A 27613-nucleotide genomic window follows, 5' to 3' on the forward strand; every position below is an offset into this window, starting at 1 on the left:
ATATTATCCTACATCCCACTTCAAAATGTATGTGACATACTTTTTTAAAACAAAAAATCAGTACTCACCACTTTGTCCTCCTTCAGCCCAGTCAGCCAGCCATACGTATAATTTAAAAAGAAAGTGAGAAACATAGTAAGGGTGCTGTCTGAAATCAATGAACATTCAATGTACATACTGAAAGAAAAAGTTGCATTTTTAAACAACAAACTAGGGTACAAGTCACGTTTGTACTCCTGTTAAATTCATATTTCTTACCAATATCCAAATGAAATGTGTGTAACAGTGAACTTTCCCCCAATGAATAAAACTGCCACCCACCCAATCATGCTACCTGGGACCCCATGGAAGGCAATAATTAGAGTAGACTTTAGGGTGTGTGTTTAAGTCTGTGCGGGATCATTAAATGCCACACCGGGAGCACAGGGGAGGGATCGAGAGGACACACCACTTATTTCAGTGGAAGTTTTAACACCTTTTCCGACACACATCTCTCCCCTGCTGTGTGTTTATAGGGCACTTCTACACCCCTGGGAGACCGAGATAGAGTGGGAGACTACCCCCTCCATCCACAGTTCAGTCTAATGCCCAATTAACCTTTTGCAACTTCTGCCTGGGTTGCACAGTCTATTGACACTGTGGTGGGAACACACATAAACAAACAGTATGACTATACCAAATATAAGAGATACAGTACAATATCAATAAACACATACTGTACATTGTACATGTTATGGCACATGGGTGAGCTCAGGTGGGTTGACGCTGTGATGCAGTAAGGGCTTGATGTGTTTGCTGCAATATATTGGAGACTTCAACCTGTGATTACCCACAAAGTGTTTCAGTAAAAGCAATTATTTCATACAAGTTATTGTGACTTTTAAATTGCAAATAGACTCACCTGCCACTGCATTAGGCACAGCTACAAATTAATGGCCCATACAAGGGTTGGATCAAAAATGCCGCCCTATGGGGGGGCTCAAGCCAGTGCAAACTGTAGGCCGGTCCCATGCCCGGATAAATGCAGAGGGTTGCGTCAGGAAGGGCATCCGGCTTAAAACTTTGCCAAACAAATATGAGCGTCCATCCAAAGGATTGCATACCGGATCGGTCGTGGTCCGGGTTAACAACGTCCGCCACCGGCGCCGTCAACCTGCAGGGCGCCGGTGGGAATTCAGCTACTCTGGGTCGAAGTCGAAGAAGAGGTGGAAAGTGGGTTCTTTTTGCAGAAAGAGAAGAGGAAAGCACAGAGCCTAGAACTGAATGTGGGTAGTTTGAATGTTGGGACTATGACAGGAAAATCTCGGGAGTTGGTTGACATGATGATTAGGAGAAAGGTTGATATATTGTGTGTCCAGGAGACCAGGTGGAAAGGCAGTAAGGCTAGAAGCTTAGGGCAGGGTTTAAATTATTTTACCATGGTGTAGATGGGAAGAGAAATGGAGTCGGGGTTATTTTAAAAGAAGAGTTGGCTAAGAATGTCTTGGAGGTGAAAAGAGTATCAGATCGAGTGATGAGGCTGAAACTTGAAATTGAGGGTGTTATGTATTATGTGATTAGTGGCTATGCCCCACGGGTAGGATGTGACCTAGAGGTGAAAGAGAAAATCTGGAAGGAACTAGACGAAGTAGTTCTGAGCATCCCAGACAGAGAGAGAGTCGTGATTGGTGCAGATTGTAATGGACATGTTGGTGAAGGAAATAAGGGTGATGAAGAAGTGATCCAGGAAAGGAACTTGGTGGGACAGATGGTGGTAGACTTTGCAAAAAGGATGCAATGGCTGTAGTGAACACTTTTTTCCAGAAGAGGGACGAACATTGGGTGACCTCCAAGAGCAGCACGCAGGTGGATTACATCTTGTGCAGACGATGTAATCTGAAGGAGGTTACCGAATGTATGGTAGTGGAAGGGGAGAGCTTGGCTAGACAGCATAGGATGGTGGTGTGTAAGATGACTCTGGTGGTGGGGAGGAAGCTTAGGAAGACAAAGGCAGAGCAGAGAACCATGTGGTGGAAGCTGAGACAGGACGAGTGTTGTGCAGCTTTTTGGGAAGAGGTGAGACAGGCTCTCGGTGTGCAGGAGGCTCTTCCAGAATACTGGACCACTGCAGCCAAGGTGATCAGAGAGGCAGGCAGGGGAGTACTTGGTGTATCTTCTGGCAGGAAAGGAGAGAAGGAGACTTGGTGGTGGAACCTCACAGTACAGGAAATCATACAAGGAAAAGGGTTAGCTAAGAAGAAGTGGGACACTGAGAGGACCGAGGAGAGGCGAAAGGAATACATTGAGATGCGACATAGGGCAAGGGTAGAGGTGGCAAAGGCCAAACAAGAGGCATATGGTGACACGTATACCAGGTTGGACACTAAAGAAGGAGAAAAGGATCTATACAGGTTGGCCAGACAGTGGGATAGAGATGGGAAGGATGTGCAGCAGGTTAGGGTGATTAAGAATAGAGATGGAAATATGTTGACTGGTGCCAGTAGTGTGCTAGATAAATGGAAAGAATACTTTGAGGAGTTGGTGAATGAGGAAAATGAGAGAGAAGGGAGAGTAGAAGACGCACGTGTGGTGGACCAGGAAGTGGCAATGATTCGTAAGGGGGAAGTTAGAAAGGCATTAAAGTGGATGAAAAATGGAAAGGCAGTTAGTCTTGATGACATTCCTGTGGAGGTACGGAACCATCGAGGATAGGTGGCTGTGGAGTTTTTGACCAGCTTTTTCAATAGAATTCTAGCACGTGGGAAGATGCCTGAGAAATGGAGGAAAAGTGTGTCGGTGCCCATTTTTAAGAACAAAGGTGATGTGCAGAGTTGTGGGAACTATAGAGGAATAAAGTTGATGAGCCACACAATGAAGTTATGGGAAAGAGTAGTGGAGGCTAGACTCAGGACAGAAGTGAGTATTTGCGAGCAACATTATGGTTCCATGCCTAGAAAGAGTACCACAGATGCATTATTTGCCTTGAGGATATTGATGGAAAAGTACAGAGAACGTCAGAAGGAGCTACATTGTGTCTTTGTAGATCTAGAGAAAGCCTATGACAGAATACCCAGAGAGGAACTGTGGTAGTGCATGTGGAAGTCTGGAGTGGCAGAGAAGTATGTTAGAATCATACAGGACATGTAAGAGGGCAGCAGAACAGTGGTGTGGTGTACTGTCGGTGTGACACAGGAATTTAAGGTGGAGGTGAGACTGCATCAGGGAACAGCCCTGAGCCCCTTCCTGTTTGCAGTGGTGATGGATAGGCTGACAGATGAGGTTAGACTGGAATCCCCGTGGACCATGATGGTTGCAGATGACATTGTGATCTGCAGTGAAAGCAGGGAGCAGGTGGAGGAACAGTTAGAAAGATGGAGGCATGCACTGGAAAGGAGAGGAATGAAGATTAGCCGAAGTAAGACATAATATATGTGCATGAATGAGAGGGGTGGTGGGGGAAGAGTGAGGCTACAGGGAGAAGAGATAGCAAAGGTGGAGGACTTTAAATACTTGGGGTCAACAGTCCAGAGCAATGGTGAGTGTGGTCAGGAAGTGAAGAAACGAGTCCAAGCAGGTTGGAACGGGTAGAGGAAGGTGTCAGGTGTGTTATGCGACAGAAGAGTCTCTGCTATGATGAAGGGCAAAGTTTATAAAACAGTGGTGAGGCCAGCCAAGATGTACAGATTAGAGACAGTGGCACTGAAGAGACAACAGGAAGCAGAGCTGGAGGTGGCGGAAATGAAGATGTTGAGGTTCGCTCTCCGAGTGACCAGGTTGGATAAAATTCGAAATGAGCTCATCAGCGGGACAGCCAAGGTTCGGTGTTTTGGAGACAAAGTTAGAGAGAACAGACTTCGATGGTTTGGACACATCCAGAGGAGAAATAGTGAGTATATTGGTAGAAGGATGATGAGGATGGAGCTGCCAGGCAAGAGAGCTAGAGGAAGACCAAAGAGAAGGTTGATGGATGTCGTGAGGGAAGACATGTTCAAGAGGAGGATGCAGGAGATAGGCTTACATGGAAAAGGATGACACGCTGTGGCGACCCCTAAAGGGACAAGCCGAAAGGAAAAGAAGAAGACAAGGGTTGGATCAAAATGTCAGATTTTTGTTTGTTGTTTGTTTCTGATTGACACTGTTAGGGATGTATTAATTTAAAAATATTGATGTTTTTTTTGGCTATTTGCAGTATTTAATGATAGCTAAATAAAATGTAATGTAAAAGTATATTGAGCAATATGCTTATAGTTGAGAGGCATTATTGTCAGTTTTTCATCCATCCATCCATCCATTTTCTTTAGCGCTTATCCTCACTAGGGTCGCGGGCTGCTGGAGCCTGTCCCAGCTATCTTCGAGTGAGAGGCGGGGTACACCCTGAACTGGTCGCCAGCCAATTGCAGGGCACATAGAAACAAAGAATCATTCACACTCACATTCACACCTACGGGTAATTTAGAGTATTCAATGAATGCATGTTTTTAGGATGTGGGAGGAAACCAGAGTACCTGGAGAAAACCTACACAGGCAAGAACATGCAAACTCCACACAGGCGAGGCCGGATTTGAATCTGGGTCCTCAGAACTGTGAGGCAGAAGTGCTCACCAGTCGGCCACTCTACCCGCCTCAATGAAACAGATTTTAACAATGTTAATGTAATGGATGCATGTAATGTCAACATGCACTAACTTGCCACTTGTTTGGCACAATGGCACAATCTAATGAAATCAAATAAAACTCCGCAACAAACTGCCCTTACAAAAATACTTAGTCTTGATCTATACTGTCGGAAAAAAGAATCCATCCATATATCTATAACTATTCATACTGCACTAGTGGTGTTGGCATGACCTTCACAAGACTGTATGGTGCTTTCTTAATTTTGGTGAGGGGCAATAAGGATATGTTTAGGTCCTACGTGGGGCTGTTCACATAATTTTCCAAATGCTATGCATGTCTATAGGTCTGTAAATCACTCCAAATTCTTAAGACGTTTTAATCCTTTGGCTTGATACTTATGTTCATTGTTTGGCAAAAATGTTGTCTGTTTTCAATATAATGTTGAAATTGCTGTGTTACACTGGACAATTGATTATCTATGTCTTACATTTGAAAAATGGTAGCAATAACCTGTTTGTTTCGTTGAATTGATTTAAACTTAAAAATAACTTTTATTTTTTCATTTGTATTTGGGGGACAAAGGACGTTTTTTGTTGTCTCACATGAAAGAATAGAAAATCATGTTGTCATTTGTATAACCGTGTGATTAAAAGCTGAATGAAAAATAAATACAATATAATGGTCTCTCTTTATTTTACCGTATTGGATCGAAGGGACACCCTCCCTCCGCAACGAGCACAGAACTTGGTCTGGCAATACGAACACAAGTTCCCACAACCATCTGCAAACTTGGTCTTCTGGCAGATGCCGCAGGTTGGGGCATCATCTCGGTGAACTCCTGAGCCTGCTGCAGCTGTAGCCTGCCTGATCACTGTCTCCCTGTAGCTGGAAAGCTGCTGCTGGATGCCCCTGTGACATATAAAACGTTTAGTGGGTGCTGCATGAAATTTAGAAATATGTAAAAGGGAGCTGAGGGAACATTTACAGGCATTCGGCTGGAAACCAGAAGATGCCACTCTGGTCAATGTAATACAATGGCTTCTTTTCATTTAATAAATAAAATAAAGTACATGTACAGTCATTCATGACACAGCAATAATTCCTGACATAAAACGAACAGTGACTGACAGCAGGAGCTTCCAATCTCTGTTAGAAAAGAAAAAAAATGTACAAACCCTAATTACATTGAAGTTGGGTCGTAAAATGTTAATAAAATAGAATACAATGATCTGCAAATCTTTTTCAACCTATATTCAATTGAATACAAAAAACGGCAAAATATTATTATTAGTAGTATTAGTATTATTAGTAGTATTATATTCAAAATGAGGGAATATTTGCAAAATAGAAATCAAGTTTATCAGTTTGAACATAAAATATCTTGTCTTTGTCGTGTATTAAATAGAATATAAGTTGAAAAGGATTTGCAAATCATTGTTTTCTTTTTTTATTTACATTTTACACAATGACCCAACATGATTAGAATTGGGTTTTGTATATAAATCTGCTTGGGGAAGGTTTTTGTGTTTAAGGAAAGCAGTAAAAAGATGGTGAAAGTAATGTTATACATTTTCTTGCATGAAAACTCGGGAAAAAAAATCTGTGCTTCTGCACACTGCATGCATCTCTGAGTTAATGTTTGCAATAGAACAGTTGATTGGCGAGCAAACACTGGAAGAATAATCAATCACAGCAAGAAAAACGTGAACTGAAAATGTTCAGGAACAAAATGCATTAAATCCAGCCAATACAACAGGTCTCTGTTTTAATTGTCTGTTTTGAAAAATCAAAATATGTGTCCACATGTTTCAAGGTTCCAATCAATATAGGATGAGAACGTCATTTTTTCAAAGGTGTTGTGTTCAGATTAATCGGATTTCACCTTGTGGTAATTGAAGAGTGTGCAAATAGTGTGGGAAGAGATTGGAAAATGGACAGAATGGAAGTGAAATGAAAAAAGAATTACCAGTATGTCAACACACAAATACATCCAGGTTAGTGTCTCTTATTCAGATGGTTGTATGTACTGTAGGTAAAGGAAATGAGGGGAGGGAAATGAGGGGAGCAAAAATAGCAACAAACAAGTAAGGACTGGAAGAAGTTGAAGGGAAAAAAACATTTCATAAAATATAAAAAGAGAGAGCACAAAGATTGAATAAGAGATAAAAATCTTGCTGTAACCTCTTCACCCTGTGTGTGTTCAATTTCAGTATCTGAATCACGATCATATTTTTTGTTTTTAATCGCCACAATTTATATTAGTGGTTCTCAAACGTTTCACACCAAGTACCAGCTCAAACAATACTTGGCTCTCCAAGTACTCGCATAATGACCACTATTGAAATAAATTAGCGTAGGAGGCACCAGTGTTCATCATAAACAAGGCAGAAATATAACTGTATAGGAACTTATAACTGTTCTTAAATAATGATTAAATTCAAATGTTGGATTAAAAGTTCAAGATACTGTATTATACAAAGCACAGTTTGAACATTTAACTTAGTGATTATTTTACGGACCAAGAGAGGGAGCCCGAGTAGCACTATTGGTACTTGTACCACATTTTGAGAACCACTGATTTATACTGTATATTATACAAATTGTTTATACAGGGTGTCCTGTGGCACTGCATAAGGAAGCTCACTCAGTTACTATCGTACCTATTGTTTTATATTTATGTCCTAGAAGTGTGTTTTTTTAATACAAAAAATAGTTTTAATAGTGTTAGCATGACATTTTGAGATTATGAATGACGCACAATGAATTAATTTGCTCAGCGGCGTGAAAATCTGTCATCAGGGAGGACAATAATGCACGCTCAGTCACCGTTGTACTCATTTGATTATTTTACATTTATGGCTTAGAAGTATTTTTCGTCAAAATCTTCTTTTCTTTTCGACTTGTCCCATTAGGGGTCGCTACAGCGCGTCATCCTTTTCCATGTAAGACTATCTCCTGCATCCTCCTCTCTTAACACCAACTGCCCTCATGTCTTCCCTCAAGACATCCATCAACCTTCACTTTGGTCTTCCTCTAGCTCTCTTGCCTGGCAGCTCCATCCTCATCATCCTTCTACCAATATACTCACTCTCTCTCCTCTGGACGTGTCCAAACCATCGAAATTTGCTTTCGCTAACTTTGTCTCCAAAACATTGAACCTTGGCCGTCCCTCTGATGAGTTCATTTCTAAACCTATCCAACCTGGTCACTCCTAGAGCGAACCTCAACATCTTCATTTCCGCCACTTCCAGCTCTGCTTCCTGTTGTCTCTTCAGTGCCACTGTCTCTAATCCGTACATCATGGCTGGCCTCACCACTGTTTTATAAACTTTGCCCTTCATCCGAGCCGACTCTTCTGTCACATAATACACCTGACACCTTCCTTCACCAGTTCCAACCTGCTTGGACCCGTTTCTTCACTTCCTGATCACACTCACCATTGCTCTGGACTGTAGACCCCAAGTATTTCAAGTCCTCCACCCTTTCTATCTCTTCTCCCTGTAGACTCACTCTTCTCCCTCCACCCCTCTCATTCAGGCATATACTGTACGAGTGTCACAGCAAAGGGTCTGAACACTTATGGCTGTGTGATATTTCAGTTTTTCTTTTTTAATAAATCTGCAAAAAAAAAATCAACAATTATTTTTTTTTTCTTTCAATATGGGGTGCTCTGTGTACATTAATGAGGAAAAAAATGAACTTAAATGATTTTAGTAAATGGCTGCAATATAACAAAGAGTGCAAAATGTAAGGGGGTCTGAATACTTTCCGTACCCACTGTATATTCTGTCTTACTTCGGCTAATCTTCATTCCTCTCCTTTCCAGTGCATGCCTCCACCTTTCTAACTGTTCCTCAACCTGCTCCCTGCTTTCACTGCAGCTCACGATGTCTTCTGGAAACATCATGGTCGACGGAGATTCCAGTCTCACCTCATCTCTCAGCCTATACATCACCACTGCAAACAGGAAGGGGCTAAATGTTGATCCCTGATGCAGTCCACCTTAAACTCCTGTGTCACACCTATCGCGAACCTCACCACGGTTCTGCTGCCCTCATACATGGCCTGTATTGTTCTAACATACTTCTCTGCCACTCCGGACTTCTGCATGTAGCACAATTCCTCTCTAGGTACTCTGTCATAGGCTTTCTCTAGATCTAAAAAGACACAATGTAGCTCCTTCTGACCTTCTCTGTACTTCTCCATCAACACTCTCAAGGCAAATGTTTTTCATCAAAACCTCATCTTGCAACCCTCGTTGGATTCAACTCCTCTTCCCATTACTGAATAAAGTAAATCAATATTTCTTCACTAAAATCTGCATTAATCACGTCTGCTATCGGGTCGTCTTTCCCGCATTGAACCCTTAGACCATTTATGTGCAAATTTGGGTTACATTACCGCAAGTGACGCCAGGTTGGCATTGCAAATGAAAATCAATTCTCAATTGGATTACCTGGATAAAGGGTTAGATTTAAAAGCTATCAAAATTATTTCAAATTTAGATTAAGACATAAATTAATACCATCATTTTTTTAGATCCAATAGGTGTCAGTGAGCAACATGAGCCTCATTTGTTTAAGCTACCCTGAATTGGATGGAAACACGAACCACATGGACAACAGGATCCTTTGGCTACCAGGAACTCCAAGTTCCTGGGCTGGTTGGTGGAAAAGCCCCTAATTTTTGTCTTGTAACTTAACTATGCAAACTTTAAAAATAAAATATTTTTCAGTTGTTGTTGTTTGTTAGGCGGCACGGTGGACGACTGGTTAGAGCGTCAGCCTCACAGTTCTGAGGACCCGGGTTCAATCCCCGGCCCCGCCTGTGTGGAGTTTGCATGTTCTCCCCGTGCCTGCGTGGATTTTCTCCGGGCACGCCGGTTTCCTCCCACATCCCAAAAACATGCATTAATTGGAGACTCTAAATTGCCCGTAGGTGTGAATGTGAGTGCGAATGGTTGTTTGTTTGTATGTGCCCTGCGATTGGCTGGCAACCAGTTCAGAGTGTACCCCGCTTCCTGCCCGATGACAGCTGGGATAGGCTCCAGCACGCCCGCGACCCTAGTGAGGAGAAGCGGCTCAGAAAATGGATGGATGGATGGATGTTGTTTGTTATTGTGGTTGTAGTTTGCTTTCAAACTATGCTCTATACAGATGTTTGTCACTCTTGTGAGCTTTGTTGCCTTTTTGACTCCCGAAAGAACGTGTACCCAGTGTAGCATAACGCATGCTAAACTGTTCGTATCACTCAATACAACACAACGTTCACTCAAATGCACATATATGATATCGTACCAGAGAGGCACAAAACTGTGTGTAAGCTTATGTATGAGTGTGTGAGAGAGGCTCTACAAATCGGTCACTTTTAACAGGCTGGTTTTGGCATTTCAAAAATGTTTGCATTTCACTGGTACTGTTTTGCGTGCTGGTTCGTATGTGCCTTTGAAAAAGCCTTTTTTAAGATGCAAAAACACCCATCGCAAGTCATCTCAGGTTTGATAAATCATAGTGTATGTGCTAAATTTTAAAAAAAATAAAATGAATCTATTTGCATATACAGTGGACCCCTGCATCTGGGAATTCACTTATTTGTGTTTTTTTATTTTAAAAATATATATATATATATTTAGATTTTTTTTTGTCAATTTTTTTTTCTTTTTTCTTTTTTTTGGAGGTGGAACCAACCCCCAAAATGCTTATTGGCAGTATATACTCACTTATTCAATAATTTTTGTGTGTGTGGGGGAGGGGTAGGGGTGGGGGGTCTTCACGCTTTTAATGCCATAATGTCTTTACCGGACTGTTACTGGACGCAAAGTTCAAAAGCCAGCATCTGTGCTGGTATGGGGCTGTGTTAGTGCCAACGGCATGGGTAACTTACAAATCTCTGAAGGCACCATTAATGCTGAAAGCTACATACAGGTTTTGGAGAAAATATACTGCCATCCAAGCAACATCTTTTTCATCGTCGCCCCTGTTTATTTCAGCAAGACAATGCCAAACCATATTCTGCACATGTTACAACAGCGTGGCTTCGTAGTAAAGGAGTACAGGTACTAGACTGGCCTGCCCGCAGTTCAGACCTGTCTCCCATTGAAAATGTGTGGTGCATTATGAAGCGTAAAATATGACAACGGACCGTTGAACAACTGAAGCTGTACATCAAGCAAGAATGGGAAAGAATTCCACCTACAAAGCTTCAACAATTAGTGTCCTCAGTTCCCAAACGTTTATTGAATGTTGTTAAAAGAAAAGGTGATGTAATGCAGTGGTAAACATGACCCTGTCCCAGCTTTTTTGGAATGTGTTGCAGCCATAAAATTCTAAATTAATGATTATTTGCGAAAGTTTATCAGTTTGATCATTAAATATCTTGTCTTTGTAGTGTATTCAATTCAATATAGGTTGAATATGATTTGCAAATCATTGTATTCTGTTTTTATTTATGTTTAACACAACGGCCCAACTTCATTGGAATCGGGGTTGTACAGTATCTTTTAATGTAACCTTTCAGGAATTTCAAGCAAATTCACAGAGGTGTATTTTGTGGGGACCTGACTTTATGGTTATGTGCCTTTTTTACATGCCTAATGAAATAGTTTGGAGATGGTGAGGCGTAGCAACAAATAATAATACTTGCTGTGTTCTCAAACACATAACATCAATGTTGAAACTTTAGAACCATTATCTAGTTAAATTCTGTCTCAGCTATTTAATATTATCACTGTGATACCCTGCCACTTCTCTCAGGTAATTCTTCATGAAAAGTTACCAAAAGAGTTAATAAATAACTCATTTGTTTCCAGCAATGGTTTTGGATGAGAATCTGGATCCTCAATCATAGCATAATCGAGATAAAACAAATTGGAAAATACCTTCTGCTTGACATTCAGTACTTGTGTCCAAAATAAGGCAAATAAAAGACAAAGGCCCAGTACTTGAGGTTCATTACTGCTATTAAGCCAAACAGTCCTGAGCTTTTACCAAGCAGATTGGCATGTTGTTGGGATTCAGAGCCAGCTTCAACTATTCCCTGTTGGCGTTTGGTCCTATGTGGCCTATGAGTCATTCCACTTTTTCTTGGATCAATATTCAAATAGGAATCAGATGTAAAAAAAATAAAATAATAATAATAAAAATAATTCAATTTCAGAAAATCACTGAATAGCCATTTGCAACATAATACATATCCATACATAATATATTTTATCTCATTAAAAGTGAAATAAAAATTAAAATCACATCATTTCGTGATAACAAGTGAGACATTCTCGTTAAGATTTGACGTCAAGTTTCAGAATGCTTCCATTTTGTCTAACAATGTCTTTCTCTGAGAGTTTTTTTTACATGCAAAGCACATCCACCCACAATCATTTTAGCACCTTATTATTTGCAGCAAATACTTTAGCACCTTTTTTTAAACAATATCTGCACTTTTGAAACTTGCATTGTACTATGACGCACCAAAATTCACACATTCCAAATGGTCTATTGTACGAGAGGGCTATGATTCTATATTGTTTTAATATGCTAAAATTATTATTATTAAATTATTCTTTTTGTAATTAACCAAGTAATCCCGTTTCACATTTTGATACATTATTCACAATCCAGTCACTGATGGTGTAGTGGTACACTCGCCCAGTCTTTGGTGGAGGCAGCGTGGTTTCTGTTCCCACTCAGTGACGATGTGAATGTGAGTGCGAATGTGCCTTGTGACTGACTGGCGACCAGTTCAGGGTGTAGTCCGCCTTTCGCCTGACGTCAGCTGGGATAGGCTCCAGCGTCCCGCGACCCTAACCAGGATAAGCGGTGTTGAAAATGGATGAATGGATGGATGGATGGATATACACAATCCCTATCAGGGGTGTCGAACAAATTTTTGCCACGGGCCACATGGTAGTTATTGTTTTCCTACGGATGTGCCGCTATGACTGTGAACCCATATATATGCGTGATCGTCTCATATTATGACAGACACAACAAATAGATGTATAGCTAGTTTTGAAATCAGAAGCCAGGACAAAATTGTTTGTTCAACTATTATCGGTCTTCAAATTCTTTTAAAAGTGGTTTATCAACAAAAAAATGCTTGCAATACCTCAACATTATCAAACATGAAGACAATTTGCAATTTATATATTTTAGCAAAAATCAGTAAGTCAGCGCACATGATTTGCTTTGGCGGGCCACATAAATTAATGTGACAGGCTGAATCTGGCCCCCGGGCCTTGAGTTTGACAAAACATGGTCATTTCACTTTAAACAAAGCATAAAAAAAATATACCTGAATATCTGGATAGTAATTAATTGAGCCATATAATGTCAGTTTTCACAATTCAAAACTGTTCCCAGGTGTCTTATAAACATTTCTCTAGCCTGCTTTCATCCCTTGTGTTGCAAATTCCTCTTTTGTAGAATAATTAAGGAAGCAATCTTGTTTTTAGGGCAGCACGGTAGCCAACTGGTTAGCACATCTGCCTCACAGTTCTGAGGACCCGGGTCCCATTCAGGCCTCGCCTGTGTGGAGTTTGCATCTTCTCTCTGTGGTTGCGTGGGTTTTCTCTGTGTAGTCCGGTTTCCTCCCACATTCAAAAGCATGTATGGTATGTTAATTGAAGACTCTAAATTGACCGTGGGTGTGAATGTCTATATGTGCCCTGCGATTGGGTGGCGACCATTCTAGGGGTGTACCATGTTAGCTGAGCTAGGGTCTTGAACACCCCTAGTGAGGATAAGCGGTACGGAAAATGAATGGATGGATAGATCTTGTCTTTATGGGTTTCTTAATACAAATAGCTATTTACATGACTTGAGAAAAAAGAGACAGTTGGAGAAAGAAGAGGGGAAATATGGCAGACGAAGTATTTTGCCCACCAACTCACAACGTCCCGAGTTGAGGTCAGCCGCACCCCATCCCACTATATGGTGCACTGCTTGAGACGCTGGTTGGTGGATAAACTTCCATTCCGCCAGCCAGTACTCATCAGTTGCCTCCGAAGTCCCACAAGCCAAAAAGGCCCAATAGGACTTCTTCTTCAGCTTGACGACATCCCTTACCGTTGGTGTCCACTAACGGGTTCGGGGATTGGCACCACGACAGGCACCGACGACCTTACAGTCAGAGCTCCGGTCGGCTGCCTCAACAATGTAACATGGTGCACTCGGACTCAATGACCCCTGCCTCCCCCGGGACATGGGAGAAGTTTTGTCAGAAGGGGGAGTTTAAACAGTTGACTGCCAGATCTTCCCAGCAGACCCTCACAATATGCTTAGGTCTCCGCCCCTCTCTTCACCCAAGTGTCTAAGATGTGCAGCTGCAAGTCCGATGACACGACCACAAGGTCGATCATCCAACTGCGACCTAGGGTCTCCTGATGCCAAGTACACATTGGACACCCTTATATCAAACACAGTGTTCGTTACGTACAATCTCTGTCAAGCACAGAAGTCCAATAACAGAACACCACTCAGGTTGTTGTCAGGGGAGGCTTTTCCTCCTAATCACGCCCCTCCAGGTCTCACTATCATTGCCCATGTGAGCAAAGTCCCTCAGAAAACTGAGGGAGTCAATATTGCATAATGTATACAACTATCTTCTGTCCTTATGTCTATTGTTGCTGATTAACTGTTCATCGGGTATGTCAAACATCAGATTCAAATGTACATACTGCAATATAGTTTGTTGGGCCTTTGTTTAGTCATACAAGTTTTCAATAATCAGTTTGTTTACGCCATTTTAATGCTGCGTTCCACAAAACTGGGAAATTTTCCTTTTTAATCGATTGAATACGAATATTGTATTATCAGACTAGATAATCTTAAACTTATGCAAATTGATGTACACAGACTTCACCAGGATGCAAAAAGATGACTGATTTGATACAACTGTGCATTAATTATACTAGATAACACATATTGTAGATTCTGTATCTTATTATTGTTCTCAACATGTTATTCAGTATTCAAGACTGCCACAAAAGATTGGGTTTGTTGTCAGGACTCTTGCCAGTCAAACTATCTATTCAGACACAAATTAACTGCTAATTTATTGCAGTTGTCACTTGTCACTTATCTATTGTTTACAGTTGACTACAATGTTTTGGAGTCAGACCTGATAATCTCGGGACATATCAGACTTCTCTGCATTCTTGCATGCAGCACAAGTCTGTGTTTAATGGATACTTTTGATGGAAAGTTGAAGTACTTGTTAAAAAATAGGACATTATAAAACATGTTTGAAATTGTTAATTCAGCGATGTGGTGTTGACAGAACATCCATCCATTTTCTTTACTGCTTATCCTCACTAGGGTTGCGAGCTGCTGGAGCCTATCCCAGCTATCTTCAGGTGGGAGGCGGGGTACACCCTGAACCGGTCACCAGCCCTGTGACTGGCATAGAAACAAACAACCATTCGCAGTCACATTCACATTCCGGGCAATTTAGAGTCTTACATCAACCTACCACCCATATTTTTGGGATGTGGGAGGAAACGGCAGTGCCCTGAGAACACCCACGCAGGCACGGGGAGAACATGCAAACTCCAGACAGGCCGGGGATTGAACCCAGCTCCTCAGAACTGTGAGGCAGACGCTCTAACCAGTTGACCACTGTTCCACCTGGATGGAACAGTGAAGTTTTAGCTCAATATTAAGCTTTTTTTTCTGTCATCGGCTCATGTTGGTTTGAAGACTAAAATAAATGCTAAAAAACCATCAGTGCAAAAGTGCCACCGTTTACTCTGATAGCTGTCTCAGTGTTGGTATAGACATATTTTATCGTTTCACTCACCAATTGCTTGAGAGTTGACTTAACTGAAGCTCCGTGCGGTGTAGGCTGAGGCTCGGAGCGCGTCAGACGCTACACTTCGTGAAAGCCTCCTTTGCACAATATAATTTTACCCTAAGTGTTGCACTTCGGCAACTGGTCATTAATTTTAACAAAGTTAAGACACACCTTTGGTTCCCGCCGTCACCGTTGGGCACAAGCACGTCTACATGTGCGTTCTTCTTCGTTGGTTTTCGCCACCTCTGCATTGGTTTTTGCCACTTCTTCAGGGTCGGCGGACTAGGCATCGAAACTGGGAACCGAAAATTTTTAATTTCAACGATTCCGGGAGAACCGGAACGTTAGGCCCGGTTCCAATCTGTTCTCAATTCTCGATGTCCAACACTAGACTCTAGTCAAATTCTAGTCAATAAATCACTTTTTATCAAAGTTCAGGCAGAGTGTTTTATTGTTTCATTAATAACAGTGGTTAACTTCTTTCTACACACGTGTGACAATTTCCTATCAGAATTTCCTGAAGGTTAAATAAAGTATCTACCTACATAGTTATCATAAGGATTGTGTGTCTATAACGTGAATCACCTTTACATCATGCTTTTGTCATTATTGCGAATGTTTTTCCAATTTAATATTGAAAGTATTTTACGTGTTTTTACACTTGCTTGACAATTAAGAACGATAAACAGTACTTAAAAGTGGCCTGTACAGTTAATAAAGGTTTCATGATGAGTTCTATTTCTGTTTTTTTTTTTTTTTTTTAAAAAGGTTCAACTGTGTACATACGTAGACTGTGTAATACGTGCTGTGGCCATATGGAAGCAGGCACAGCAGACTCTCTTGCTTGCTCTATCAAGCTGAGACAAGTGCTGTTGTTCCACCTTCCCTCACTTCCGTTGGAGAACTTATCCTGCTGGGTTGCTTGCGAGTAGTCCCCACAACTCACTACCTCCAGCCCACCTTTTCATCCTCCCTTCAATGCTTACTCTCAGTCTTTGAGGGGGTAGTCACTCTTTAAAGTGTGTATGTTGTCTACGTACATGGACTAAAAAGGAGATAGGAGGGAGGATGGAAATGGGCTTATCTAATTCAAATGTATTCAATGGACACCTTTTACATTAGCAAATCAGGTGTCCTCTAGACACACATCTTATTTTCTTTGTTTCTCTCCCTGCCTCTACATATTTCCTGCCTTTTCTACCATTTACCTCTGTTTTGTTAGATGTGAAGTACATATTTTGCAGTCTAAGATTTGTTGTCATTTCTCAAGACTGAAACCTAACTGGCTACAGCGGATCCTCCAAGTTGAACATAATACTTTCTGTGACTATGGTTGACCTCAGATTTGTTCGAATTGTGTACAAAGACATATTGTGGTATGTCAGCCAGCAAGAGTGTCAATAACGACGATTAGCATATTCATATTGTACTGTGAGAGGTAACAATAAAATAAAATAACTGCAGGTAGATACTGAATTTAAGGTGTTGATGTTGCATAATACCAAAGCTAGGCCAGTCTGAGTGACAAACAAAAGTCACTTTTTTTTTTTTTTTTATCAGTTTATTTTTGAAAGGGGACAATGCAATTTCATAAAACACATGAAGTACACATGGATAAAAAAGCCAGAATTAGCCAAAAGGCTAGTTTTCATCTGTAGTCCCCTTTCTTGTTTATAAGAAAAATACATCAGACTATAGGACCATTTGCATTCTGGGGCAGGAGGAACAATAGGATTTTGACACAAGCAGGGCATCCATCCATCCATTTTCTGAGCCGCTTCTCCTCACTAGGGTCGCGGGCGTGCTGGAGCCTATCCCAGCTGTCATCGGGTAGGAGGCGGGGTACACCCTGAACTGGTTGCCAGCCAATCGCAGGGAACATAGAAACCAACAACCATTCGCACTCACAGTCACACCTACGGGCAATTTAGAGTCTCCAATTAATGCATGTTTTTGGGATGTGGGAGGAAACCGAAGTGCCCGGAGAAAACCCACGCAGGCACGGGGAGAACATGCAAACTCCACACAGGCGGGGCCGGGGATTGAACCCGGGTCCTCAGAACTGTGAACTCCGGTTTCCTCCCACATCCCAAAAACATGCATGCTAGGTTAATTGAAAACTCTAAATTGCCCGTAATTGTGAATGTGAGTGTGAATGGTTGTTTGTTTGTATGTGCCCTGCGATTGGCTGGCAACCAGTTCAGGGTGCACTCACACCCACTACGCTGTTGAAATGGCTAAACCTTTTTTTTTTTTTTTTTAAATCTCTACTCTGTATCAAATATAAAATAGATATTGGCTAAAAGAAAAACAGCACCATCTGTTGGATCTCACACTTCACTGCCACCCTCTACTACCACTGATCACAGGTCAGTTTATTTGAAAAAGGTGAATAAGAAACAGTTTGAGCTTTAAAAAATTTGGAAATAAAGACACCTTACATCGGAAAAAAACAATGTTATATATTAAACATTGGTTTGGAATTTCTTCCATGGCTAATCTATATTACCAGCTGAGTAGACATTGGGGGGGAAAAAACTATGGTAAATGACAGACCTTAACTGTCATAGTTGGTGTATTAATGAATGAATTCACAAAGGCATTCATGTCTATTTTGGGGGATTTTAATTTAAGATTAGATCTCTAACAATAAATACAACTGGAAAAAGAAGAACCTGAGAGCCAAAAGAACACAGAGGAGAGGAGAGGAGAGGAGAGGAGAGGAGAGGAGAGGAGAGGAGAGGAGAGGAGAGGAGAGGAGAGGAGAGGAGAGGAGAGGAGAGGAGAGGAGAGGAGAGGCAGATGGAGGAACCACCAGAGCCAACAGCAGAGTTAAGTAGGCAGTGAGCTCTCCAGACAGGGATCCATATGGCCTGGTAATGCCATACACAGCCAGACATACACACAGCATGTACAGTATATGCGTAAAGATGGCAAGTTGGTAGAGCTATAACACAAATGCACCTCAAGGAGATGTAAGCGCCACCCCTATTCATTACGTTCAAAAGGTGACTTTGTGAACCACTTTATTCAAAAGGTTCAACAGTATTATAAATCCACGGACAAAATTCTGCCAAGGCCAAACAATTCCAATTTGGATCAGCACCAAACTGTAACATGTCATGTCCTGCATACTGTATGCCAGAATGCTGTTATACAGATTGATGCAATTTACTGAGATGCAAGACCTCAACACTGAAATGTTGAGGTCTGCACTCCTAACAGAAATTCTGTAACCTGCTAAATAAAAACAAACAACGATGAAAATATATTGTCTGTAACAATGTTGATAAGATACCAGAACTGTCTAAGTAAGTAGAAGTGTATTTATTTAACCTTTATTTATCTAGGTATGGTAATTGAGAACAGATTCTCATTTGCAATGTAGACTTGGGCCTGTGTGGGGAAACTCCATTGGATTTCAAATAGAAATACAAAATAAATTGTCCAATCAATGAGTCAGTCTATGCACATCGAGATTTCTGTTCACTTGAAATCAACCCAAACCACAACTGACTTAACAACAACGTACAGTATTTGTCTGTCTATTTTTCTTTATCTATATGGCCATCGGACCACTTGTCTTCCTTGCCAAATCAAGTTCACTGATTCCTCAAATGCAGCTTGTTGTTCAATATTGCACATTATAGCTTGTGAATATGAATATTATATGTATACAAAAACAAAAGTAAAGACAGAAATTACAGGTAATAAGAAACTAGTTAGAACAGTGGAGAATTTGTACTCTTAAAACTGCCATAGTTTCACCTGAAGCTGATCTGTGCTTTCAAGAAAACATAAATAGGTGAATGTCACAATCCTCTTGAAAATCGTGACTTAAGGTCCAACAAACTATGTGACGGATTTTTTCTTTTTCTTTGCTAGTCTTGAAGAAATATTCTCTGGTACTATGGCAACAATCACAATGAAATCTTCAAATGCTGTCGTAGTTATTGGTGCAAGTTTGGAGTTACATTTCACAACTATACCACAACTACGACAAGAACACTGACTGGCCTGCTCATTTTTTGACAAGCCACGAGTGCACCAAGTTTAAGCTTGGCAAAATCCAGCAGTCCTGCTAAGTAAAGATGGGGCTCTCTCAGATGTCTAGATGTGAAACAGAGATTGAGTTAAACATGTCCCTGGTCCCTGCTTGGGCAGAGGCTCATGGGAAGACCGGGATAAGATCCAATCCCTGAAGGAACTCAGGAAATGACTCCTCGCCAATCTCAGAGCTCACAGCACAGCACGCTATAGGGCTGCTGGGCCATCGCCATGGTACCCTGCTATCAGGAGACATTTGTCTTTCACGTTTAGTGATCTGAAGTAAAAACATCCTTACACCTAATGCTGCATCTGCATCATCGTTACAGAAGCATGATCCATATTACAACAACAAGGAATTTGCTATTTTGCAAGCTAATTGAGTTTGCCACGAATGTGTTCTTTCTCTACTACGAAGAAACTGACCATCATTTAGCAGCATCTGACAACCGGCAGCCATCTTTTCAGCCTACTTCATTTTTGACAGACGTTAAAAAAGATATGTAAATAAACATTAGGAACACTGGACTCTTGTTGGGAGATAAGCGATCATCAGGTGAGGTTTTCTAGCAGGGATTCCCTAACATGACATTTAGGTAGTGCTATTAACAGAGCTGGAAATTAATTTACGGATTTCTCATGTGATCGTGAAAACACATTTAAAAGCACAATGAATCCCACGTTATGTTTATTTAGTTTCCAAAGTCTCAAAGTGATGAAATCAATCTTTAAAGGCCTATTGCACGGGTACTACTGGTGATTCGATACCTATTTTACTAAACTGAGGTGAAATAGCTTGTTCAAATCTTGAAATCGGGTCAGCAGGTTGGTGTGCACCGTTGCCAGCGGGTACCACCCTGATAAAACTGATGCTAACCCCGGCTAACTCTTCCAAGCTATCTTCCAAGTTCCAGGAAGCTAGCCGTCTTGTATAGTATATTACCTGTTCCTTAAGGGGTACAAAGCAAGTATTAAGCTAGTATTCTTAAAGGTTTTGTAAAAGCCAGATGTCTGTGACAAAAATGACCTGGATAAGTAAGAATCTAGATAAATAGTTACCTTTAAACCCAATAATTACCCCATAGGATACATTTATTGTGACCCGATTTTTTAAAGTTTTGTAAGCCTCGGCTTAAATAGAAAATGTGAGGTTGTACAAGAAGAGTATGATGATTTTACTGCCTATAACGTCGTGCTCTTAGAAGAAAAGCACCTGCGTAAAGACCCAAATTGTATAACATTATAAATGACAGCCATCCTGTGAGATTCTTCAGAGGAGCAGGTGTGCTCCAGCTGACTCTGTAATTCCATATCAGTCTCTGCCCCAACGACACACATATTCCACACATAAAGTGGGCAGGGATAAAACACAGACAAGTGTTATCCTTTGATCATTGTGTGGCGAAAAGAAAGACATTACTGACTGTAGAAGTCATGCCGAATTGCAGGGAACCTGAATTTCAGAGCACAAATAAGCCGAAAGGGATGGAGACGCTCATATTTCTTCAAAGCGAGATGACAGTCTGTTTCAAGTAACACTGGCAATTCACGTCTGTATTAATGATCAAAAACACACACACAGAATAAAAAGCTACCACACCATTGTGTTTGAAATAAAATATCCATTACGTGAATAAATTGGGAACAGACCAACTGGCTTGTGTGTGCTTTATTTGAAATCTAGAGTAGATCAAATAGCTCCCTCAACAGACCCTCCACCACCAACCATTTCCAAAGATGAACTTGACAAACCTTCATGCGCTCTTTGCACATAACATTATGTCGTCATATCTGTCGCAAATAATACATGTCACTCTTTTCCTATTTTGTGCAATAGGACAGCCATATACTGTATTCATAGTTTGAAGAGCCGCACATGTACTCCCGCACGACTTAAAAAAAATATTTGATTTTTTTCTCAAAAGTAACATAAACATTATGTTGAACATTGCTGGGTACCAATGTGAACATCGTCAACGAAAATCAGGAAAAATAGATTTGTTCAAGAAAGAGATTTGGGAACTAAAAACTTAACTCTACATCTGGATTACAAAGATTCCACGGATCCGTTGGTGACATACAATGTGGATGTGGAAAAATTATACATAACATCAAGCAGCCCTTTATTTACACTGTGAGATTTTTCGTTCATTGTTAAGGCGCCGTGGCATGGTGGCCGACTGGTTAGAGCGGTAGCCTCACAGTTCTGAGGTGCGGGGTTCAATCCCCGTCCCCGCCTGTGTGGAGTTTGCATGTTCTCCCCGTGCCTGCGTGGGTTTTCTCCGGGCACTCCGGTTTCCTCCCACATCCCAAAAACATGCATTAATTGGAGACTCTAAATTGCCCGTAGGCATGACTGTGAGTGCGAATGGTTGTTAGTTTCTATGTGCCCTGCGATTGGCTGGCAACCAGTTCAGGGTGTACCCCGCCTCCTGCCCGATGACAGCTGGGATAGGCTCCAGCACGCCCGCGACCCTAGTGAGGAGAAGCGGCTCAGAAAATGGATGGATGGATGGATGTTAAGGCGCCTTTTTAAAAAAAATAATAATAATTACAATATACGGTAGTGTACACAACAGCGAGCTGGCAAAGTTTTTTTTTTGTTTGTTTGTTTCGTTTGTTTTTTTTTGCTTTCGTCATCACAACGCATTTTTTTCAGTGTATGCCTAATTACCATACACATATTCGGTCACTAACCGGGAATGTTTCGGGACATATTGAGAACCTTTATATAATGTAATATATAATGGAAGAATATTGACTTATCGTTCATAGAATATTGACTTATCGTTCATATCCATGTCTGTAAAAAGGGGCATTATATCTTAAAGCCCTTAAATATATTGCCGCTCGATGCTATGGAGAAGGACTTGCAAAGATGATATTTGTACATCTGTGATGATTAGTTGGGGCAAATCCTATCAACACGGCGTCAAAACTATTTCAAAACCAGAAAAGACTGCCATTATTTCGGCAACACGGGATTTTGTGCAAAGAGCCCATTTGCCAATGTCTGGCTCACATCCACACATACAGTATTATTTGATCTCTGAACTTATAACGATCTATATAAAGAAATTATTCATTTTCCTGCACATTTGATTCTCAAATATGAGGAACATTTCTGCAGCAAAACATATGTTTTATTAAGAAGTGGGCACACTGCAGGACCCTCAAACATGAAAAACTCTGCTATGGAATTATCAGAAGGGTAATGTCCATCTTTATGGTTAAAGCTGTTGTAGTCGTCACCTGCTAGATAGGCATATTTTCAGTACATACAGGGTACATACAATAATTATTCTCAACACCGACGTGTATTCTATAAACTGCCATTCTTGCAGCTGCAGTTGTGATCCTAGTGACTCATCCAAGGCGTAAACTGGATCTCACGACAAAACAAAGAAGGTGAAGCAAAAGAACAGACAGGTATTATGACAAATGGAGGGCACAATCCAAACTCACTTTTTAAATTAGAATTTGCAACTCCCAGCAATTTGGTAATATAGTTAACTGTAGCCACTCACCGGACATCGTTTTGCTGCGGTGGTTTTTTCTGCCCAACCAAGTTTACTGTTCTTGCTTGGATAGGCTTCTCTTCTCTGAAATACACAAAGTAAGAACATGTTGTCAGTTTGGCTATATTAAACATATTTTTGTGTATTGGCAGTTAATTCCTATTTTACAAGGACTACTTTTTCCACACTGTAAAGCATTTGTATCGTTTTCGATCTGATTTTCAGACAAAAACAATGATTACATTTTTTTAAAATTAAAATAGGAAATGTGGTTAATATCAAACAGTTACAGTTACATGATCCAGTCCTTCATGAAACATGTCCCCTCAAAATGATGCGTGTGGGCTTAGACAAGACTGTTGAACAAAGACAACCTGATTAAAGCTATTGGGATTGAAATTTGAGTCCTACACCCCACCTTGATAGCTTTCTAGATACTTTTCATAATTAATGTGTAATTCAAATATCAAATTTATGTATGTGTGACAAAGCTTGTAAACCTATCAGTTAAATTTTTCTCACATGCATACTGTTAGATACTGTAATTGGCAATTCTAAAAATACATGATACATAATGTGTTCAAAATATGCACCCCTTGCACATTATTGTACAAAAAAAGTATACAGTGCAAGGCTGTAAGCATGCATGCAAACATCACAAACCCACGACAAATTACTGTATGCTCGATCTAGCTCTTACAATAAACATTTTGTTTATGGTTTGATGCATGTGTGCCCTTATGAAGAGCAAAGGAATATACAAATGTGGCATCCAGTGGCGCATTGACATGTTTTTGTAAAATTACAATAAAGAATCATTTTGACAAGATTATTCACCTCCAGCTAAAGTTGGTTAAACTGAGTATACCATTATACCTATCTGTAGTACAACATACATACCCATCCCGTTGTTCTGCTGACTCACCAAACATTTACACTCTATGGCTAAAGTATTTGACAGCTTCACTTCCTTGAATAATTAAGAAGTTTTCCCCTTATATTTTAATTTATTTGCAATTTTTACAGCTCTGTGGTAACTTTGGGCTAGGCCCTATTGTGTTCCAGTGTGACTGTGCCCCAGTGCACACAGCAAGTTCCATAAAGGAATGTTCGGATAAGTTTGGTGCCCAAAGCTCCAAACAGAGCCTAGTTCTAGAATTGTGATCAAGGCTGTCCACAATCAGATACGTCTGACCTCACGAACTCAAAAGCTGCAAAAGATCCCACAGACTCACACCAAAAGTCTTCCCAGAAGAGTCCTGCTTTAACCGGTTTCTTACAGCTGCAAATGGGAAACCATCCATCCGTCCATTTTCTGCACCACTATTGTGAATGTAATTTAAAGACTTGAAGGGTTTGTAGAATTCTACACTACGTCCAAAATAACTCAACAAAAACTACATGTTTTTAGACTGTGGGAGGATGCAAACAATACCGAAAGGCCTAAGCTAATATTGGAAGCTGGGAATACCAACAGTAGCTGTGAGTTAGCAGTGTAAAAGCCACTTAGACTGTGACATGTGCTTCCGACATGTTCTGTTCCTTGAGATGCAATGGCCAGTTGTGCAATACTTGTGTGAATAATTTGTATTTGTCAACCAGTGAGACACGAAAAGATGGCTTTGGTATGTCAATTTACATCTAAACACTAATGTCAGAGAACGGTGCTGAGGTCAGTAGAAGTTAAGACACGAAGGGGCTGACAGTCTGATTTGCAGCTGCTACAGAATGGCGTGTCTGAATCCTTGTCTTCTGAAACATTACTAAAAATGACGCACAGCCACTTAGAACTGGAGCTATATATTGGACGTTTCCTACTTTAGATGCAGTGAATCGATCCTCCTATCAGTCCATGCAGAGTGCTTAAAATAGAACTGAATCGTACAGCTTGAGGAACGTGTAGCTTAGGTGGGTCATCCTATCTCTCTATCCATCTGTCCGGCTATGTGTGCAGAGACTATGAGGAAAGGCTTTAACTTGCTGGATGATGTGGTACTGACAAAAGGGGGTGGATTTGGGTTGATTCCCGCAGTGATCGTAATGGTAAACATTGAACCTTTCTTCATAGATGCATGTATGGTGATTGGGCAATATAAAGCAAGACGGAGGAGGTGGATGCACACAGTGGATACAAGTCACTCTGATTCAAAATGACATTAAACAGGCGCCTTCTCCCCACTCTGTTATTGGCCTACTGGTTCTATAACAGCCTGTCTGTTTGCAAGCGCTCTGGCCTACATACTGTATCATGCATAAGGATGGGAAAGGCTCAACCGCACCCCAGAGCTGGGAACAGCAGCTGTTGAGATGGATGCTGCCCAGATAAACGCCAACAGGGAGGGTTTTACTTTTACTATGTGCCATGTCAGGCATCAGTGAGCTTTCTGCTATTCCATTGCCCTCTTCCCACTGCATCTGTCAATAAAATACTTCAGGTTAAAAGCAAATATAGTCCACTTGACTGAAGCATAAGCGTGACTCATAGTAGTGATGCTAGTGGCACGAGTGCAAATGAGAAATTAGTTTCTATTTCTCAGGGAAGGGTGTAAGTGGGATGTCACGCTGCTGGTGATGAGCCATATAGTGACAGACACTTCATCCTGTCATCATCCTCAAGTTACCAATAACCCAACATCAGGATTAAAACATTACTCGGGCCTGTGTTTCACTTTTCGTTCTTCTTTTATTGCATCCAGTCTGTGAGTGTGTGTGCGTGTGTGTGTGTGTGTGTGCGTGCGTGTGCGTGTGCGTGTGTGTGTGTGAACTACAGTAAGCTGCAGTATACTCACACCCATGCCAGCACACGTACAAACACATGCATGGTAAGATACAGTAGAAAAAAGGTGTGATACTAATGCTGAAGCACGAGTTACACAATGAACTCTCTCTCTCTCTCTCTCTCTCTCTCTCTCTCTATATATATATATATATATATATATATATATATATATATATATCCCTCTCTCTCACACACACACACACACGCACACACACACGCACACACGCACACACACACACGCACGCACAATCTTTCTTTAGCTTACTTTAGCATGGCCTCCTCCTTTGCTTCTTCCTCCCGTTGCCGAGCCAGTACTGCCATGATGATCTTCCTCTCCTCCTCAGTCAAGTGGCTCAAGTCCGGCTCCGGGATGGCCTGAGCGACGGTTGGACCCCGAGGGCCTACTGAGGCGAACATCTTGCTCAGCACCACCCTCCTCTTTCTTCCCCTCGATTGGGATCACGGATCACGAAAACCCGCTGGCGGAGTCCACGGATCACGACATGGCCCACGGATGAAGTAGTTTTAGTAGCGACTGATGCGGAGTTCCCATGGCGGTTGGGGGGGGCTCCCGGCGCGGCAGCGGCGAGGGCGGCGGCGGCGTGATAGTAGCTGTGACAGCGACGTTGGTTGTGGTAGTGCCAATGTTCCGGATTGCCGTGATTGCCTCTCCTTTTCCCTCTTGCAGCTCCGGTGTCTTCTAACCCCCACCCCCCGACCCAGCCGCCCGCCTCTCCCCTCCACCACCTCTGTTTCACGGGGAGCCCATTTCTCCGGCGGTCGGTGTGGACGCTGGCACACGGGGATGATCCGAGTTCCGGCCGAGCAGAGGAGAGGGAGGCGGTCTCCGCTCGACTACTGGCCTGGCTGCGTCGCTGCAAGGCGAGCAGACACTTCTTGATGATGCTGATGCTGATGCTGATGCTGCTGTCAAGGAGACAGAGCCGTCAATGAAACCGCAGCCCCTCAAGCGCGTTCACTTCTCTTGCAGCAGGAACGCGCCGCCCTAATTTGAGAATGGGGGGCTCCACTCGACGGGGGAAATGCGCGCTCACGGCAGCCTGTCGCACGTATCAAAATAAAGGGTTTCCTCAGGGGCGAGATATCAGGTTTGCCCGCCCCCAATTGACTGTTATGTTACAGCTTAACTTCATTTACCTAGCACTAAAATTCAAGAGTTGTTTGTTGTTGGTTTTTTTTTTGTTTTTTTTTTAAAGCTCCACAAGGCAATGCATTTTTTCTAAGATAAAGTCCATTAAATAATAACCTTCATTATTTGTCTCATTTTAGCTTCATGAAGTCTGCACTCTGCTCAATCACCTTCTACTCTTTTGGTTCCTGTCTCTTTAAGGCTTAAACGTCCCCACAAGCAAACACCTTTCTCTGATTGGTCAGCTTTAGGAAGACTGTAAAACGGGGCATCGCAGTGCGAGACTTCTTTAAGATTCCCCCAAAGTTGTCATTTAGTGCATTTAGTAAAGTAGCACAACATACTTTGGCTAAGTGGACAGGAGGGAGGGGGGGGGGGGGGGGGGGGGGGGGGGACACACTTTACAAGGTTCTATGCCTACATATACTGATCCATCCACATGAAAACATGTTCGTGGGTTCAATCAAGAATTTAGGCCCCGTGAAAAGTATTACTTTGGGCCCTTTATGATCAGAAAGCAGAAAAGCCACCGTTACTACTTAGTTTGCGTATCCTGATGAACCTGGAGATCAGATTTAAATATTATCAACTAAAGTATAACTCATCTTAACTATAAGCACTGTTTTGCCTGTAGTTGTGATGCTGTTAAATAAGTAGTTTTTTTAAATATCGTTTCGTAATGAAATCAAAATGTTTTCCTATCCACTAGCTCCAATTCGTTTCCACTAGACTCTT

At 41.5% G+C, this 27613-nt stretch overlaps 1 protein-coding gene across 16 annotated transcripts in view; it reads right to left on the reverse strand.

Annotated features, from left to right (window-relative positions):
- Positions 1-26991, reverse strand: part of LOC133485634 (regulating synaptic membrane exocytosis protein 1-like) — a 109013-nt gene extending 82022 nt beyond the window's left edge. For 5 of the 16 annotated variants that reach the window (XM_061789664.1, XM_061789649.1, XM_061789652.1 and 2 more), the window contains exons 1-4: positions 25994-26988; positions 22959-23033; positions 5295-5505; positions 69-80 (exon numbers count right to left, since the gene is read on the reverse strand). In XM_061789664.1, coding sequence (XP_061645648.1) covers positions 69-80; positions 5295-5505; positions 22959-23033; positions 25994-26145 — 450 coding nt within the window. In that variant the 5' untranslated portion in view covers positions 26146-26988. Of the gene's footprint in view, positions 1-68; positions 1861-5294; positions 5506-22958; positions 23034-25993 lie in introns of those variants that run through there. The other 11 variants (XM_061789650.1, XM_061789651.1, XM_061789646.1 and 8 more) reach the window with 7 other exon arrangements.
- Between the last annotated feature and the right edge of the window lie 622 nt (positions 26992-27613).

This window comes from Phyllopteryx taeniolatus, chromosome 11 (genome assembly GCF_024500385.1).
Source record: "Phyllopteryx taeniolatus isolate TA_2022b chromosome 11, UOR_Ptae_1.2, whole genome shotgun sequence".
Classification (NCBI taxonomy): domain Eukaryota; kingdom Metazoa; phylum Chordata; class Actinopteri; order Syngnathiformes; family Syngnathidae; genus Phyllopteryx; species Phyllopteryx taeniolatus.